Source organism: Chlamydotis macqueenii, chromosome 2 (assembly GCF_036417535.1).
Source record: "Chlamydotis macqueenii isolate bChlMac1 chromosome 2, bChlMac1.mat, whole genome shotgun sequence".
NCBI lineage: Eukaryota > Metazoa > Chordata > Aves > Otidiformes > Otididae > Chlamydotis > Chlamydotis macqueenii.
In genome coordinates this window covers 53,312,144-53,331,684 of record NC_141557.1, presented here as the reverse complement: position 1 = coordinate 53,331,684, position 19,541 = coordinate 53,312,144, and the positions used below count along the sequence as shown (strand labels likewise).

Here is a 19,541-nt window from a genome sequence, read left to right as displayed (position 1 = left end):
CTTGCTTTCTCCCTGATGTGGGAGAGGATGGTGCCATAGTGCCACATCAGTGGCAGATCCATCAGTAAAACCTGGGAGCTCTGTGTCTTGGTGTCCCTCAAGGCTGCACATGCAGCAGTGCAGACATCAGATGGAGAGCATGTGCCATGCCCGGGATGACCATGGTTTCTTTTGTTCCCTTCTCTCATCCAGAGTACAAGAAGAAGTACGGGGAGGAGCACGGCTCGTGCCAGGCAGGGATTGCAGGCTTCTTTACTGAGGTGAGCAGGGGTGCATGCATGGAAGGGATGAGATTGGTGGGCGGCTGTCCTGCTGCATGGTCCAGGAGGGCAGCCCTGAACGCAGCTTGGACAGTAGGCTGAGCACTGAGCATGATCTCTTCCTGCCAGAAAACACCCTCCTGCCTCAGCTTGCTTCCCAAGTGTCTGCATCTTGCACGACGCCTGGCCAGTGGTTTGTATGTAGATGTATGTGCCACGTCCATGGACAAGAATGAATGAGTTGACTCCGGGAATTGTCCTTAGAGAATATTTCTTTTGTGTACATCCCAAAACTTGTGTAGATATCTCTGTGTCTAATGTTAACTCTTTACGTTAAATGATGATGTAAAGTAGTCCTCCCTGAACAGCTTTGTTTATGTACATGTGGGTATATGCATCTATGTGAATGTATCAATGCACATGCACATACATATACGTACACAAGACAAACACTTTTTTTTCTTTTAGTTCTGCTTCAGTTCTTTATTTCAAAAAGATAGAGAAAAAATAGCATGGTAAAATATATGGTCCAGAGCTGTTCTAAATACTAAACCATATTCTTTCCTGGAGAGAAGTCTGTCAGCCATGTTTTAGCTATGTCAAGGATGACTGTGTTCTCTTATGTATGTATTGATATTGTTTTGTAATGTTTCAGGACTGGCTTTTTTGGGTGGGGGGGGAGAGGTGGGGAGGTGGTGGTGTGGTGGGGTTTTTTTGTTTTTTTTTTTTTTTTTTTTGTTCTTTTTATTTTTTTTAAGAACAAAAAACCCCTCTTTCAGTGTCAGGCTCCTTGTTACTGTCATGTCAAGTATTTACTCACTCCTAATTATATATGCACTGATCTGTAGTATTTATTGTCTGGGCTGATACAAGCGGAATAAAGGTGTCCTTTCTGAAATGGCAGAGGTGATTTAGTTGTGAACTGGGATGGCAGACAACATTGCCACAGTGACACTGTCTGATAACTGGATGTTCAGCCAGCAGCAGCTGTTTCCTGGCTTGTCTGTTGTCTCCAGCCTGTTTCTGTTCCCATGCTTTAAATCCTCCTTTGCTACCCTAGTTCAAAAGATATATTTGAACTTACTTCAGTCTGATGGCAGCTCACTCAGCAGGAAACGCAGATAAATGCCTTTTTGGGTCAAACAGGCAAGCCCCTACTGTATATTCAGCATTGTTGATGGTAGTCGTTCCTGCTGGTAAGTGATCCCTTGACCTCAAGGGCACAGCCCCTCCCAAGGAAAAAGGCAGTTGCCAAGCACGTCCTGCTCTTTGCTTGGGTTTACACTCCAGTCCTTGTAATCTTCTTAGGAAAATCCCTTGTTTAACATCTCCCCACAACTGGAATTGGTCACCCGAAGGGATCCTGGCCGTGGGAGTGTTTTCCCAGAAGGATGGAGTTCACCCATGCCCTTACATGGAATGGAGATGTGAGGCAAAGCAGCTGTCTTTGTGTCTCCTCCAGGGATGGAGAACTTACCTAGGCTTAGGACTTCCCAGGCTTAATTTCGTCCCTTGCTGGAGGTTTTTAAAACTACGTCCAGGACTAAAATTTCCCCACAAGGATGCTGGATGCTTTGTGGCAACATTTTCGTAATCTCTCTTGCATGCAAATGTAGCTTTGATTTTGATTCAAAAGCATTATCCATGAGCATCTGCCTTTGGATTCTGGATCAAACTTTACCTGACTTCTAGTCTTTTGAAATCCTGAATCATACTGGATATCTATAATGAATGATAGCTAGGTTGTCTCTTGAAGAGCAGAGTGTATCTGAGGAGAGTGCAAGGCAAAATGTTGCAACTGTGACACAATGCACACCCTGCTTGTTGAGTGCATGGCAGCTCTTTAGCTTCATAGTTGTAAAATCAAAATCCTTTGTGCTGTATCCTTCATGATTGGTTAGAATAGCATGTCAGTCAGCATTGAGGCACAGTCTGTAGCTGAGTTGTGGGTCTGGGTGGGCTGGGGCAGTTCTGTCACTTGGTGGAGGTCTTCAGGTCTTCTGGTTTGGGAAAGGCAGCAGGTGGAGAGAGACTTTTGGGAGGACTCTGTTAGCAGCGTTTCTTGGTTAGTAAGGCTGAGGAAGGTCTTTTATTGAAGCAGCAGAAGTAGGCCATAAAAGGGGAGACCACGTGTCTGTAGGGTGTGTCCAGTGATCTCTATGTTTGGGAAGAAAGATATTCTCTACATCAACACAGAAAGGAGATTGTTATAGATGGGCTTATAATTGGTGTTTTAAAGTAATATCCTGTCTCTTCTCCATTACTCTGTGAAGCATGAATTTTTGTCCAATTTTGATGTTTGTTTTTTTTTCCCCCTGTCGTTTCTCCCACACCCTTCTGGTTTTCCTGTTGTAGGAGCTGGTCATCATGGGGGCACCAGGATCTTATTATTGGACAGGAACTGTCAAAGTACTGAATCTCACTGACAACACATATTACAAGCTGAATGATGATGCCGTGATAGCCAGGCGGTACACATACCTTGGTAAGCAGCTCTCTGGTACTCACTGTGAGAATGGATTAGTCCAACAATATAAATCAAGGCTTTGATCCTGTGAAGTTGATACTGATTTTTTTTTTGGTGGTATAGAGTATTTTAATGAAAAGTGTGAAAAGAATAATTTCTGAATGTAAGGGTTACCTACCTGGAAGGAAATATAAGCAAAGAAGCAGCCAGAATATCCCATTTTTGTTTGCTTGTTTTAAAAAAAAAAACTTTGCTATATTTTTTTTTTAACTAATATAGAAAATGCATTTTGTCTGAAAAGCAGGTTGGATGGTAGTGGACCTCCTACATTCCTGCTTTTGCCATGTGATGGACAACTGTCATTGGTTAGGCTGCATGTCTGCTTACACCTGTCTTTAAAATGGGTACAACACATTACACAATATATATTGCAGATACAATATTCAACAAAAATAGCACCATGTAAGTGAGTCATTGGCAACAGGAGGTTGTGAAAGGATTGTCTGTAGGTTTGAGTGTATCTTTAACTCAATTGGTTTTACTTGCTCTAAAACCAGCTAATTGTCTTGGTACTGACCTTTCTTTTTTCCCTCAATGTTTAGTCTTTAAAAAAATACCACTTGGAACATGCTGCTTGGCGATAGCTAAATGAGGAGTGTATATATACATATTTAAGGACATAAATAGGATTTTCCACTGATAGACCTGAATTATAGTGTCTACCATGTAGACAAGAGTCTCATAATTTACAGCAGAAGAGCCAGGCAAATACAAGACAACCTTAGAAGGAAAGCACTCTACTCCTCTTTAGTTATTACATATCATTTTAATATATCAAATAAGAATTAATCCTTGGTCTCCTTCTTTCAAATACACTCTTTCTTCCTTTGATCAGTCTTCCCATTTTTTTTTACTTGCCTAAACAAAAATCTTTTTAAGCCATTAACTTCTCTGACCTCTTTGCCTACTGTCCTCCTCCCTCCCTCCCAACCAAAAAGGCACATGATTTTCCAAGCCTTCCTGGGCAGTGATTTTAGCCAAAGGAGGATACTTCTGTCCGGTCAATGTGGGACTGTCACTGTCTGATGTGATACCTTCTCTGTGATGATGTGGTTTCTTTGCTTTATTTTGTGTGTGCCTGTTCCTGTTTTACCGCTTCCCTTGGTCTTGCGGTTACTGAACTGCTCCCCATACCTATTTCATGTGTCCCTTGCCAAGCTTCACACACAACTTCCTTCTCTCATCTTTTGGAAGAGTATTGGAGGGTCTACTGTTATTTCCCACCTCCACGAGCTCTTGAGCTGAATATTAGCGCATCGTGGGCAGAACGGTTGCTGAATGCCCAGGAGGAGTGGTGAAACCCAATGAGGTGATTCGTCTCGCCGACCCTGTTTCTCAGACTTTTTCATTTCATTATATTTTATTTATTTAATTGTTTATTTATTTACTCTCTCCTCTCCCACCCCATCCCCCGCTCAGGATATGCGGTGACTGCAGGTCATTTCTCTCAGCCAACTACCACGGATATTGTAGGAGGAGCTCCCCAGGATGGAGGCATCGGAAAGGTGTGGCTTTTTGTCAAATAATAATGTGGTAGGATGTAACAGGGAAAAAAAACTAGTGTTGATGCAGTTCCCACATGTCTGAGAAGCCAAGAGATTTTTGCTTATGGGGTAGTTCTGGAGAGCTGTGCAGGGGAGAGGTGACGTAGTCTGAAGTCGTCAAATTTTCTCCACTTCCTCCTGGTGCCTCACATTCCTCATCTCTCACTTTCCTCTGTCTCCCACTGAATCCTTAAAAGAGTTATTTTAACAAGACACTGCCAACGTTTATTTCACACCACTTCTGTTTAGGATTTGTAACCTGTAGGTTTCACTTAAACTTTGCCTGGAAATGAAAAAAAACTTGGAAAAGAGATTTATCTTCTGCTTTTTTTTCTTCATACATTTGACAATATTTTGCATGTGGACTTTTTCAGTGTTTACTTCAGGGTAGCCTCTCTAATAGCATGAAATGCCATTTACTAGGTGATTTGATGTCTCTTTTAAAACTTCATAATATACTGATGTTCAGTGGATTGGAATCTGGGTTTCTACCAACTGTACTTAAAAATCTTGGTGACAGAGTCTCAAGAAGCAAAAAAGAAAAAAATACGGTTTTCCTGTAAGCGTGCATATGTTTAATGTCTGAAAGATGTAAGCCAAATGAGCGGCTAGGGTGGCAATGGCTGGTGAGTTAGGTGTGCCTGCTTGTTTCTGTGTCGAGTACCTAGCTGCTGTAATGAGCAGGGTGTGGGTGAGCTTGGTGACTTCTGAACCAAAGGTGGAGGAGTGGGAGTGGTGAGAGGGAGGAAAGAGATGTAAAGGATCTGCTTTTGCCCCTCTTTCTTCAATCTCTGGTCCTTTTGGGACCTGCTGCCACCATGTCCTTAAGCAGAGATGTCCTGCAGCCTCCTTCCATCTTCCTCCCTCTGGCTCTTCTGCTACAACGTCAGTTAAAGCAGATTATTTCTGGCAGTAACAGTGTCCCAGGGAGTAGCGGTGCAAATAGTGAAAACAGAAGTAGAGGATCAACACATTCCAAGTGTGTGTCTGGTGTGACTAGGACATATGGGATATAGCAGCAGCGTAGTTGCTTCTGAGAAGATGTATATGGGAAAGCCATAGTTTTGTTATCCCATGTACTGTGTTGCGGCTGCTCCAATGCACCTTCCTTTCAACCTGTTTTCTTTGTGGAACAGATTTAGTTTCTGTACAAAGAAGTAAAAAAACCAGCTGCTAACGTGAGATCCATGAGAAAGCAGCTGGCCCTGTAATTTAAAGACTCTTGCTTTAGTTGTAAAAGCTCCCGTTATTCTCCCCTGGCATGTGATGTGTGTATCAGAAATGCATGGCAAAGGGGTGGTAAGAGGACATTATGCTGAGTAGTCCTGTTGTGCTTTCCACACTCTCTAATAAGCTAATCCTTCCCACTTCCCTCGTAGAAAGTGATTAGCATTGTTGCACTCTTCACTGAAGGTAAAGCCAAGACACTTAATGAAACTGAATCATTTTTCCAAAGTCACCAGAAGTGTCATTAGTAAGACTGAGTTTGGAGTTGTGACTCCTGGCAATGTGCTATCGCTGCTAAATGTGCCACTGCAAGACCTGGCGAGTCCTTCGTATCTAGGGCAATTCTCCACAGTAAATCTATGCTGTGTTCTTAGCTGGAAACAGCTTTGAACTCTGTCTCACCACCTATTAATAACTTGCCACATACTCAACTATGTCAAGTGCATGGCTCCGCCACGTGGCCTTGGAAGTAGGGGATCTTCTGTCCTGCAAAGTGCGTGAGCACCTGCTGGGAGGGAGCCTGACAAACGCTGGAGAAATCTCAAACGCTGACTGAGCCAGCCTTCCTGTCAGAGAGACTCTTTCTACAAGCCATGTGTTTTAGGTCTTAAATTTTGGTACAAGATCTGTTACTGAACTTGCATCAATACTATTAGCCCCAAGAGTTCTTGGTAAAACAGTTTCTCCTTTGGAAACAAGCAATGAGTGGACTATGTTTTAATAGTTTTCTGGTTTACAGATTGTTTCAGACAAAAATGGCACAAATGCCTTGGGTGGTCTCATTTGGATTTCTACACTGACCGTTGCTAAAGCATCGTAAAATTTGCAGTGCAGTATGTGCAGGCATGTGTCCCTGAGAAGGGAAGGCTGGATAAGGGAAGGGGAGCAGGGTTATGCCTTCTCAGCCTTTTGCCTCGCTTGTTTCCAGGCAGTCTCTGGATGCCACTTATTTGAAAGTTGGAAAGTTCTTTTGCCAGCTGCTTTTAAATGTTCACATCTGCACATACATACATGCACACCAAAAAAATAGGCAACAAGATACTATTCAAGCATTTCTGGTGATAAAAGGCTTGTGATTCATCAGGAAAATGAGGAACTGTGTTTTATCTTCTAAAAGAAGACTGAGCAATAAAGTGGTCTTGAAATTGGACCTTGGCAATAGCCATGGCCGTGATCATGATTTTGATATACTGAGAAAGCACCAATGCCATACTATTACGTGTTTCATAGTTAGCATCAGTTAATTTTTTTCTTTTTTCACTTTTCAGGTTTATATTTTCAGAACAGACAGACGATCAGGCTCTCTAATAAAGATTTTTCAGGCTTCAGGAAAAAAGGTGAGTGCTTATGTACGTGTGTAATTTTTTAAGGGGTAAAGAAGGGGGAAATAATGGTAGAGTCATCTTGGAGCATTATTTTCATTCCACTGCTTCATGAGTTGTCAAGTAAATTCTGTTCTCATCCTTCCAGAAGAGCTAAGCCTATTGTGCAGACTGGCCATATGCCCATATGTAACGGTCATGACTGCAATGTCTGCTTAATGCCCGTGTGACTGAAATTAAATGTCTTGTTGAAAATTGTACTAGTGGTCCTCTTTAGTCTTACACAAATGTAGCAGCACCTTCTGCTGTTGCATTCTGAGACATGGGACATGGGGCTCCAGGTAAGCCTAGATGCAGAGATTTCCTCTTAGTAGATGTTACTGGGAGATGTGGGTAGCCTGGAGCTCAAATACACAAAGCCCCAACCTATTTTTCTGTGTCCTACTGTGACAGGGCAGATATTAGAGTTATGCTGTTTTGTGGAGGAACAGCTTTGTTGCTTCAAGAGCTGAGGATTTTCCCCCTCCTGCCATGAATCAGTCCTGCATTTTGCTCTTAGGAGTGCTGTCTTAGAGCTGACACCCCTGCCCCATGAAATTTAGTGAATGCTAGGGAGATCCAGCTCTCTCTGTGTGATGTTGTGTTTGAGTAGGGAACAGCTTATGTTCTTCACTGGGGACTTGCTGGAGATGTGTCGCACAGGGAATGAAGTGAATTGTATGTCTAACTATAGGTAACAACAAAAAGATGTCTTATTTAGGAATAACGCAGTGAAGAAACAATACCCCTTACCTGGGGTTGCCTGTGTTTTCCTGGAAGGAGAGGAAATACAGAAGAAAAGGTTATTGGTGGCTTCTGGCTTTAGGAAGACCTGCCACCCTCAGAAGGATCTAAAGTGTTTGACTGCATCATCAAGTTGGGAGTGTTAGCATGTTTTGTTATTTTTTCCCCAACAAAACACAGTTGCAGTCTTTAAAAACATGCCTGGAATAGGAGAACACTGCAAAGATGTGTAGGTGGATGGTGTGACTTGTATTTTAGGGCCTCTCCAAAATTTGTCTTTCTCTGCACTAGCAGAATTGCAGACATCTTGAAAGGAAAAGACCTCCCAGTTCATCCAGGGCATCTCCTGTGTTTGATTGCTTCCTGTTAATTTCTTTCCCTGTTGACTTTTAAATGTCCCTAACAATGTGCTCCTGGAGAACTATTCCTCAGCCTAATAAACAGACCTATCAGGAAGTTTCCAGGTTGCAGCCAAAAACTTTCATTTTTTTCATTTTAATTTTGTTATTCTTATATGTAACTTAACTAATTAAGTATTTACATCCTTCAAAAGCTTCTAGGCTGTCATCTCCTCTTTCCCCATTAGTATCCGTCTTCTACAAATTTTCTAAAATACAAATGAGAATTTTATTTTAAAGAGAAAGCCCTCCTAAATCACTCTTTCTTTGTTTTGTGACTGAAATATAACCAGACTTGCTCAGCAATGAGCACTGCCTGGAAATGAGCTCTCACAAAATGCTGCATCCTTCCCAGTAGTGTGAAAGTTCATTGCTCTGACATTCTTGTTAGACAGATGTTAAAAGCAGGCCAATTTCTTCCTTCCCACTTTATTGGTGGAGGCTGAACTAGGAAATCAAATACAGACAAGCAAAAAGAAAATGCAGTGCCTTGTTACAAATGTGAAGTGCACAAACTTCAAGTTCTCACAGCACCATGAACTCACCCACACTGCAGACGTACCATCTTGCAGTTAAGTAAATAATAGCCTTTCCATGAAAACTGCTTGAATACATAGTGAAATGCTTTTCATAACTTTTGCTCCTTACCCATGAGAAATTTGTTTTAAAACCTTAATGGATTAAAAAAAAATAAACAAATAAAAAATTCCCAAGGGAACCTAAGCTACAAAATAACTGGAATCAAATGATGTTTGAGGTCTGACCTTAAACCCACACAAACACAAAAATCTGAATTACAGCCTGAAACTCTATCCTTAACTCACCCCACTATATATTTTTAGCTGCTTTTAAATCTTACGGGCTGCATAGAATAGAGTTGCTGCTGCCCATCTCCTAGCATGCTCAATAGCTCTGGCTCGTGTGTCTAAACTTAGCAGGCATGGAAGGCAGTGGGTCAGAGATCTGCAATGAGGAATGTAAAAATGTGCAAGAAATGTGATGCAATCTTTTTAACCTAAATAATTATTTCTGTAACCTCAATTTTTCCTACTAGGTAAACAGCTCTCAATTTCAAATAAAAAGTGGTATCTTTCCAATTTTCCCATGGAAGTTGCTTTTAATTTTGAGACTATGGTTTGTAGTTGGCCTCAAAGAGTATGCCTTGTGGTAGCTTAGCAGAAGTGGATGAAATATAATTCTTGGTTTTGGTTTCCTTTTTGTGTTTAAATGTGTTTTGAAATTCATAATGTGGGTGCCACTTGGGAGACTGTTAGCATTTTGTGTTAATCCATATAAAAAATCATGTAGTTAAATTAATGTATTTCTTAAATTTAAGCAATTACCTTTTATCAAGCAACAATAACTGGAGATTGAAAGTGGCTTAGATTTTTTTTTTGTGTATCAGCTGAAAAGCTTTTACTGAAAGTCGTCTTCTGTGTCAACTCACTTGCCTGTACATGAGAGGAAAGGCTATGATCAAAACCCACAACTAGTACTGCTATTTGAAGGTGACTGATACAAGTAGATACAAGTAGAGCAGGGGAAAATAGTCCATAATCAAGAGGTAATTTTAGATGCCTCTTTTCATGACTACCCTACCCCTTGCCTGTTTTTCTTATTTTCTTTTATTTATTTCTTTAAAGCATCCCCAGAAGATCTGTGTTACCTAACTTAAATCTCTTTAGGAAGTCTGGCACTGGGCATGAATAATCACTAGCCAAGTCTTGATTTGGGAAACTTATTTCACCTCTTCCTGGTTTTAAGCATTTACCAATTGCAAGCTTGTCTAAAAAAGCTCTTTTAAGTGTCTGACTTAAGCATGTCCAGAGTATAAATTTTATTCTGTTGGTAAAATATCCAAGCTGATGCACTGTTACAGTAACATGTTTAATTCCTGCCAGAATTATCCCCTAAGCTTTCTCTGTAGGAGTGCTTGTGAGTGCTAAAGCCGCAAGTCATCATCTGAAATTAAAAAAAAAACAAAACACACCTAAATGATTTCCTCCTGTGTGTGGGCAGATACTGAATGCTTTGTTGTGACTCGGCTTGGTTACAGATGGGCTCTTACTTTGGCTCCTCCTTATGTGCAGTTGATCTGAACTCTGACGGGTTGTCAGACCTGCTGGTCGGAGCACCTATGTTTTCTGAGATCAGAGATGAGGGTCAAGTCATGGTCTATATCAACAGAGGAAACGTGAGTATGTACAGGAGGTGACTTGATAAGGGATGAGGGCATGGGTTGGGGCAGGGTAACACTTATGTCCTTCCAGCACTGCATGGTGAAACTTGATGTCTCAAATAGTGGGGTTCTGGATGTCTCTAGCAGAGCATGAAGTCATGGAAAACTCATCTGGTATCATGATTTCCCAGACACCAGCCCACATTCATCATAGAACTGTGAATCTTTCGAGGAGGTCTGGGAAAGCTTCTGTTTCTATGTTGAAACTTGGTGGTATTTGTGGCTTTACATGGATTTGATGCCAAAACCAAGTAAGAGTCAGCAGCTGTGACTGAGTTTTCCTTTGTGTTTTGGGTGGTCACTGAAACCTACACATCAGAACAAAACTGTGAGGAGATTTAGGGCTCCTTGTGAAGAAAAGGTTGAATTCACTTTATCTTTACGTTATGCCCCATATATTGCCTTTATTTGGAAGTTCTTATCAGTTGGTCCTGTTGGATTTCACATGACTCAGCAACAGTCTTGGAAAAGTCTGAACTTTCTTGCATCAGCAAAACAAGATCATTCTTATGTTGTACTTATAGAAAAACAATGATTATTTATCTGTTGTTATGTATTTAATATTCAGGTCCCAAACCTGCTGTCTCAAAGCAGGAGTTCTTATGGACTAAAATGAAATTGATTTGCTTCATCAGTATTTTGTGAACTCTAATGTATGGAGTTTGTTTATGCAAGACTTAACATTCACCACAAGTCCTATAGGCAGCATTTGGGGCACTTCAGAATTGCTTTTTGTGTAATTTTATTTTCTATTATCACTCTTCCTTTAAATGAGCTTTACTTTTTCCATTTAATCCACAAGCCGTCCCACTTCTTACATTGCAGTGTTGCTGCTGGGTCCTCAGGGTAGGGTCCAGAACGCCAAGGAGATAATATAATTTCCTACTCACTAGTGAGAGCATACATGCCTTCATTTTAATGTTTTTATAAAACAGGCAAGAAACTAGTAGGAGTTTCTTATACTCCTGAAGCAAGAATTACTTGCAGGAGCAATGGCTTGCAGGATTGTGGGTTTTATTTTGGGGTTCGGTCATTTTAAACTCTGTTTCATTCTGCAAGCACCGTTGCTTAGGTCATTGCAGCGGATCAGAAAAAACTGCATTATCGTACAAGCATGCATAGTAATACTAGAGTTAATGCTTATATTTTTACCTTTTCCTGTGAGGACTGCAAAGGGATGAGTCACAGATACGGGCCTGTCTGTGTCCTCTCTGTTGTGTTTCAATTTCATTCTGTGGGATTTTCTTAAAGTCAGCAACTCCCTGCAGCCAAGAAAAAGATTTTATTACATGTTCCAGAGGGCAGTTTACTCTCATTCACAAAGGAAGCAAAAACAAAACAAAACAGCCCTTGAGGTGGGTACAGAGTTGGGTTGCATAACTAAATTTTGTTTTCTTGTGGAAATGTTCCTTTTCCCTTGAGGGAAGACTGCAAGAAGCTCCGGCTTATGTATCTGACCAGAAAGTGGGTGGGCAAGAAATACCAGATCCATATAAGGCTTCTCATGGCATAGGAGTACAAAGCTACTTTATTCTGAACTTTCCTCTGTCTCTTTATTTAATTAAATCTCTTTCCTTATTCTTCATTTCAGAAGGCTTTTTGGGGACTCTGCTTTAATCCTTCTGTCTAATACTTTAAAAGTTCTCAAATCCAATTGCCAAATGTTCTTTGCTTAGGGGAAAATTCTCCTTAACTCACTGGAGTTTAGCTGAATAAGCCTGGAGTGAAGATTTCACTCCTTGGATGTAATCTGCCAGGAAAGCAAGCCCTGGGCTGTTACGTTCTAGGCATCTGGAAACTTTCAGGAGCTCACCAAGCCCTATGACTGCATTTAGTTATATCACTGACTTATTGTTTAGTTAATTTAGCATTTTAGTTACATCACTCATGCACTCCTTTTTTTTTTTCACCTCCCTTAAAACTAGAAGACAGAAGGCTAAAAACCCAAATAAATTATATTTCTATTTCCCAGGTGATCTGTGTGTGGTGAGGGCAAAAGTCAGGCTGCAGCCCTGACCCAGGTGCTTCCCACAGTGCATGGGTGGCTCCGGTGGGGAAGGCTCACTTCGTCCAGGGCTTGCATCGTTTCCCTGTTTTATTTCCTGCTTCCTAGGGAGTGCTGGAAGAGCAGCTCGTCCTGGATGGTGATGGTGCCTACAACGCACACTTTGGGGAGAGCATGGCCACCCTCGGCGACATTGATGATGATGGTTTCCCAGGTAGGTGTGATTTCCTCCTAGACCATTCCTCTGGAAATGCAGGGCTGGTGACACTGCCAGTCTAGTTCCACAGCTGGGTGCTGCATGGCATCTGTTGCTCCTTTGGACTCAACCAGCACTTGGGCTCGTGCTAAGGATAAATATGCTTGCATAGGATTTGTCTGCTAAAGCCTTTTGTAGCTGATTGTCCTTGATGTCAGTTTAGTCTGGTACCATGCAACTCTCACCCCAGTCTCATTAATGTTGCTTTGCCTTCCTTGTTGCATTTTCTTCTTCCCTGTGGTTTATAAAATGCTTTAGATACCCATGCCCTGAACAAAACAGAAACCTGTGTTTGACTTCTTTCTTCTTTCCCATTTCCTTATGTCTTCAGGACTTTACAGTTTTGTTGACATAATTGCATTTCTTATCATGAAGTGTAGTTAAGAAGTAGCTTCTCACTCCTTGATAGCATGTACTTTTATCAATAATTTCTTTCCTTTGCTTTATTCTACCCCTGCTACTTTCACGGGCTGCTCAGTGGGAGGCCTCATGCTGTGACAGCAATACATGAGAGAAATGTGTTGATACTAGCACCTTTTCTGCTCTAATTTCTGGCAGTGCAAATTAAAGACTTCCAAACAAAGGCTGACTTATTCAGTGTGTGCCTGGATTTATTTCTTCCAGGCCACTCAGGGCATGGTATCCCATTAAGCCTAACCCAACATCTTTGCAGGTTGCTCTCACAAATGGTGGGCATGTTCTTCTTCTGTGCTTGGACATGCATTTTTGTGTTCTTGCTGCTGCTTGTTGGTCAGATGTGGTGAAGGAGAGGTGGAAGAATGAATTGGATCAGTCTGTGGGTATAAAGTCATCGGGAAGAGTTTAATTTTAGCAGCTGTATAGTCACTAGATTCAACTAGGAGAGCAGAATGAGGGGTGGGATCACTCTTTCTGCAGGAGTTTGCAGTTAAATTCGATCAAATGTAATTTGAAGGTGAGTCCTTGGCAGCCTTTTTTTCTTCCTGCCTATCCATTTAATATACCCAGCCTCATTTTAGAGCCTTGCATTTTCAAGGAAATGTAACATAGTGCTATAGTAAATGTTTTGACAGTGCTGTCTTGGTTCACAAAGCTGATGTTCCACTAGGTTGGAGATTTTGATATGAAAGCATTCTAAATTAACTTTTTGAGCATGATTGCTGGCTAATAAACACACATTTTCATAACAAACACATGTTTCTGATTAGGCACAGCATAGCCACATGCGTGTGCAAATTCATATACATTTGTGTATTTTTTAAAGTTTATCTTAACATGAGCTCTTCATTAAATCAAACAAGTTCTTCTATCCAGGCTGACACGAACTGCTGGTCATTTTCATCATGGGGAGCTGTTTTCCTACACGTAGCTGGCTTCTAAAATTATGAAAAAGCTGGATTAATGGAATGGACTCTGAAATGTTTATAATTTGTACTGTTTTACAGATGTTGCCATTGGGGCACCCAAGGAGGATAACTATGTAGGAGCAGTGTACATTTATCATGGGGATGCCAATGGTATTGTACCTCAGTACTCTATGGTATGTGGCACTATTGTTTATGATACTTATCTGAAGTGACCTTCCTGGGTCCTGCAGAAATAAACTGTGCTTAGGGATCCCTTTAAAGGTAGCCTCGTTATAGCTCTACATCCTTTTCTCAGTCATGGTTTGAAAATGGGTTCTTGCAAAGTTTGTGCATATCTATGCTGTAGGGTAAAACTGTAGTAATAAGGAGATATTTTTCACTGTCTTTTGTTAGAGTTATCAGCTGTAGCTTACTTCTTGAAGCAAACGAAGTGCTAGGTTTAAATGTCATTTTTTTAGAGATAGTAGTGCTGTAGGGGAGAAATTAAAACCTTGGAGAGGTGGAGTGTACAAATTATGGAGAGGCCAGTTTAGAGTTAGGAGGTTGGATTGGGAGCTTCTTTAATCATCTTGTTGGCCATCTTCTTGTGATGTGACAATAAATCACAAGACTGTTTTTGGGTGCCATTCTCCTGACCATTATTATGAAGTAACAACTCAGCTGGGATATGCTATAGTGTTTTGAGCAGAGATGACACACTGCGATTTAGCTACTGTAGCCAGGCAGTAGAGATGATAAATTTATGCTCATGCTGCCCAACATGTGTCCCCTAGTCTCTGTCTAGCGCATTTCTTTTTTCAGAGTGCCTGAATCTTCCCTCCCTCTGTGTGTTTGAAGTTCTGTCTGGGTTTTTTTTGTTGCTGGGTGGGATCCTTCACAGTAAATCAGTTTAAGCAGAATTAAAGAGGTTAGTGGTTATATTGGAGGCTCTTCTAACAGATTGTAGAAGAGTAATTCTTCTTCCTTTTACCATGTATATGCCATGTGCGGCTTTTTAGAAAAAAGGAAGTTAAATGACTCTTTATGGATACTTCTAAAATGCACTGATGTGTGGTATGTGGCATGTTTCTTGCCGAGAGCTACTGGTTGGGAGGTTCCTCTCTGGCTGTTCCGAAGCTTGGAGCTTTCCAACTCTTCCTGGAAAGGATCAGATTTTTTTTTTTTTAATTTTTTTGTCACTCATGAGAAAAATCTAATGTTTTTGAAAGAGACCAGATCGGCAGGGTGGGAAGTGAAACATCCTGCTTGCCATCTCTCCCTCCCCAGCAAGGCCAGCAGTATATGCCTCTCTGCTTGGTCAGTGGGACAAAGCCCAGCTCAAGAGGGTGGCAGGGTAAGGGTACCGTGGTTCTTGACTCTTGATACCGTTCCAGTCATAGTCTTGTGTCCTGGGGCAGCTGAGGGGGCATAACTTATGGGCAGTGTCTTCTGTGCCATTTCCCAGTGTTTGCTGCAGGGCACCAGACACATCACTGGTTCATCTCCTAGGTGCAACCAAAAAGGCTGTGTAACAACTTCAGCTCTTTATCTACCTGCCCTGGATATGAACCCAGAGGTGAAAGGCATTTTGTATCTTATTACTATACCCCTGAGCCATCTTAATACCCTGAATTTGCTTTTGTAAATAAGCTAAGAGAGATGGAGGGGGGACCTGCAGGGTATCTGTGTTCATCTTTTTCATTTTGTTAGTGTCCCCCCTCCCTCTACTTTTCTTCATTTAAATTGCTGATCAGTGTCATTCCCTCGTGTCCCTTCAGCAGCTTTAGTGGTGGCTGTGAGCAGGAGCAGCTTAATTGGCTTTGTGGCCTGCTGTTTTCAGTCACTGCTCTTAAAAGCAGAGCAGCGTTAGGCCTCTGCCTTCTAGGCTGTAATAGCCTACAGATGTCTGCTGGGATGTTTGCAGGCGGGATTTACCACCCTAACTGGGGCCCTGCAAAAATGTGATGCAAATGTAGCGTGGGGAGGAAGTTACTTCCAGTTGTCTTAATCTTATCTGCCCATGAGTAGGAAAAGGAGATCTGTATACGGCAGAGCACTGATTTCCCTTTAAAGGTGCTGTCAGGACTGCAGGATATCTTTCTTTCCCTCAACTTGTCTTTTTTTCCATGAATTTCCTGTCTGACCTTTTGTTCAATATTATGTCCTTTTATGGAAGACCAGGAAAAACTGGTCTCATGTCACGAGCTGTGAAACACCATCAACGGCCTTGAAGTTACTTCAAGGGGTAATTTCCTCTGTAACTTCTGCAGTCAGAGGTTGGTTTGAGTTCAGGTCTTGCATTGGTGGCCCAGCAGAATGAATGAGAGCTGGGAGACATCTGATTGCCTTCTTAGAAAATGAGATTTTGGTATATTCATTTGCTTCAGATAAAGACATTTACAATTCAAAATGTTTAGAGATTTTTTTTTTGTGTTAGTAATTAAAAAAAAGAAGTTATGTTAGAAGTTAATGAATCTTTGCATTGGGGAGGCAGAAATGAGATACAACTTCCAAACTGACAGACAATACTGCATAATAGCTGATGGAAACCAGAATTTCCTAATGCAATGAAAATAATCATTTTTACTTTGAGTATGCTGGCAAACTTTCTGAAAAGGAATGGTTGTGCAGGATTTTCTGTTTTAATTAATCATTAGTTTTGTTAAGATGCCCCTTAAGGCTTTTATTTACAGAAATAAAGGTAATGCAAAAAAAAAAAAAAAAAAGGGAAAGAAAAATCTCTAGGGTGTAATTAGTTTTCCTTCCCAGCCAAGAAATCTGTTTGGTGTGTTCTTTATTTTGCTTGGGTCTGCATGAGGGTTGTAGTGCAGGTGTGTTTTTTAATCCAAGTCAACACTGGCCTCCTCCTAGCCCAGAGCAGAAGGGCTTCCTGCAGTCAGCAGCCTTCCTGCTCAGGGCTGCGTGGGTGAAGTGTGAGGCTGCAGATGTGCGGTACTCCCAGCCCACGGAAAAGAGCCCTGGTGACCATGAGAATCAGGCTTGAAGGCTTTTTTGGGGTTGTTTTTTTTTGTTTGTGTTTTTGTTTTGGGGTTGGTTTTTTTTTTAGAGGTTTCTTTGTGTTACTGACTGATTTCACTCATGTTTTCCGCTGCAGAAGCTGTCTGGGCAAACAGTAAACCCAATGCTGCGGATGTTTGGCCAGTCCATATCAGGGGGAGTCGATATGGATGGCAATGGTTATCCAGGTACGTCCTCTACTCTGGCAATGAGAGCACTGGGGAAATGCAGCACCAGGCTGAGAAAACAGCAGAGCTGGTAGTTTCTGGGTTCCTGGTTCCTGCCATTGTGGGAAGCTGGTGAAGCTAAGCATTTTCTTTCCTTTCCCCTCTGTTATTCGAAGCTTGTGATAAGAATCTGACCTGATTACGTGATTCAGATAGTTTAGGCAGTCATGACAAAGGATTGAGATATTAAAGCAGAGGATTTCAGTATGTGGCCAAGGTTTTAAGTTTCTTGGAAGCTCCTCAGTCATGATGACAAACTTAGGAAAAAAAAAAGTAGACAATAACATAATAGTAATAATAAAAACCAAACAATGAAGTAGAAGTGAAGTAACATCACAGACATAATCCTCCAGTTATAATACTTATGACATAATAATATTTGAAGGGACCAACTGGCTTATTTAAGTTAGAAAAATGCTTTTTTTAGATATATGCTCCAGAATTTACCAGCTGACTTGAGAGAACTGAATTCTGTACCTCCTTTGTAACTGTGTCAATGTTACAAAAATTTCAGATGTGACTGTTGGAGCCTTCTTGTCAGACAATGTGGTACTTCTGAGGTGAGATCAATGTCTTTTTCATCCTCTATTGCCTTCTTTTTGTGTCGGTTTTCTGTTTATATCTTATTTGGTCTAAGTCCTCCACCACTCCAATTTTCTCCCTAGTTTATTGTGATCAGAAGAAACAAGCTGGATTACTTTTTAAGCAGAACCTTAGACATGGATGGTGTTTAAGAATGCACAGTCTATTATAAACAGTGTAGTAAGAGTTGACAATACACAGGACTCCCAGGGCTATAAAGAAAACGAAGAGTTAGAGCTGGAAGGAGATGTGTTGCATCTCAGTGCCTGTTTAGAAAGGTTGCTCTGAATTTGTGAGAAGGCTTTTTATTGTTCTTATATTTGCATAAAGTAAATAAATTATGATTTAAGGGAACACAGTTGAGCAAAAAGCCAGCTGTGTATGATGCCAGGATGTAATTGTGCAAGTTATAATGGGACACAGAACGAAATAAGAGTCTTTGGGGAAATGAGATACGAACATGTTTGCAATGCATGTAGGATTTGGGCTGCTGTTTTGAGTGTATGAGTTAAGTGCAATTGCTTGTTTCATCTGCTGGAGAGAGGTGTGACAGCGTGATTCACCAAATTATGGAGGTGGAGAGTTAGAGTAGGAGCAAACCTGAGATGCACAGACCTGACCAAGAGAATAGAAAGTTTGAATTTTGCCAGTAGCACTGTTGTTACACTCGTTACTATTTAATAGAAAAATCCTGTCAATACCTAGATGTCATTAGAAGTCACTAGGGACTCCTGCATCTTAATGGAAGGTACAGGAATGTGATGAGACTGGCAAGACAAATGCTGGAGCTGCAAAACAGATGTGCCAGCCTGCTTCCTCTTCAAGGCAGGAAAAACTTGACTCTGTTTTCATTTGAAGCAATTAAACAAAACAAAAAGAAAAAGAAGAGGGGGCAAGAAATGCTCTTGATGATCAGCATGGGAGGTGATCAAGTCTTCTGTAGCATTTTCTTTTCCTTCATCATGCATGCAGAGGAAGCCAATTGCTGCTTCTATGAAAAGGTGTGCCATGCTCAAATGCGGTCTTGCAGCCCCACATCTCTGAAACCACTAGAAAGAAAACTGCATTTTCCTCCTACATTGTTGTTACTAGCAGGAAGGAGAAGACAATCTGAAAGGCCTGCTGTGATGTTTAAAACAACATACATTACAACAGCATGGTGACTTCTGTCCACACGTTCAGTCACTGCCTGTGTGTTTCAGAGGAGTTTAGCACATTACTGACTGACTTTGTAGGCAGTCTGATTAATTGTTGCTATTGCCAATTTAGAGTGTGTCACTCTTGCTGTCTAGATTCAGATTAGGATAAAGAAATCAGCTTTCCTTTTTTTTCCTCACTCCTCCAGAAGCTTTTGTGAAGTCCTTTGGCCAAAACCAACAAATCTTTTGCAAGTGATATTAAAGGCTTTGGTGGAAGCCGCGGTGACTTGGGGCAGATCACTGTCGTATTGCTCACATGTGTGTATGGCCGTTTGACAGATGCATTGTTGTTTTTTTTTTTTCCCAGTGAGTACGCTAATGTTAAGAAAAAATCACACAGTGCATCATGGCTGGAAAAATATATTTTAGTAGGAGAAATATTTTTCTAGATCAATTATAGTATTTATTCTTTTATGTTTCCTCAAGTATTTGGAAAGAGTTGTTCTCCAAGGTGTGAAATGATCCTAGGAAGCTTACTCTTTTTCCTTCTTTTTCCTTCCCCCCTATTACTGTATGTATTTCTAGGGCTAGCATTTATCTCCATCCTCCATCTCAAAAAGTGAACTTGCACTGTTATTTCAGGCTGTGGTAAAAGAATCTGAGCGGCTGTCTCGGAGGTTGATGTGAAT

General features: G+C 41.2%; 1 protein-coding gene across 1 annotated transcript in view; it reads left to right on the top strand.

Moving 5' to 3' along the window:
* The window catches only part of ITGA9 (integrin subunit alpha 9), a 222,812-nt gene that overhangs the window by 24,353 nt on the left and 178,918 nt on the right, over positions 1-19,541 (top strand). Inside the window, exons 5-13 of the mRNA XM_086743008.1 lie at positions 193-260; positions 2,616-2,745; positions 4,207-4,292; positions 6,827-6,895; positions 10,118-10,255; positions 12,414-12,519; positions 13,986-14,080; positions 17,002-17,092; positions 17,646-17,691. Coding sequence (XP_086599134.1) covers positions 193-260; positions 2,616-2,745; positions 4,207-4,292; positions 6,827-6,895; positions 10,118-10,255; positions 12,414-12,519; positions 13,986-14,080; positions 17,002-17,092; positions 17,646-17,691 — 829 coding nt within the window. The remainder of the gene's footprint in view (positions 1-192; positions 261-2,615; positions 2,746-4,206; positions 4,293-6,826; positions 6,896-10,117; positions 10,256-12,413; positions 12,520-13,985; positions 14,081-17,001; positions 17,093-17,645; positions 17,692-19,541) is intronic.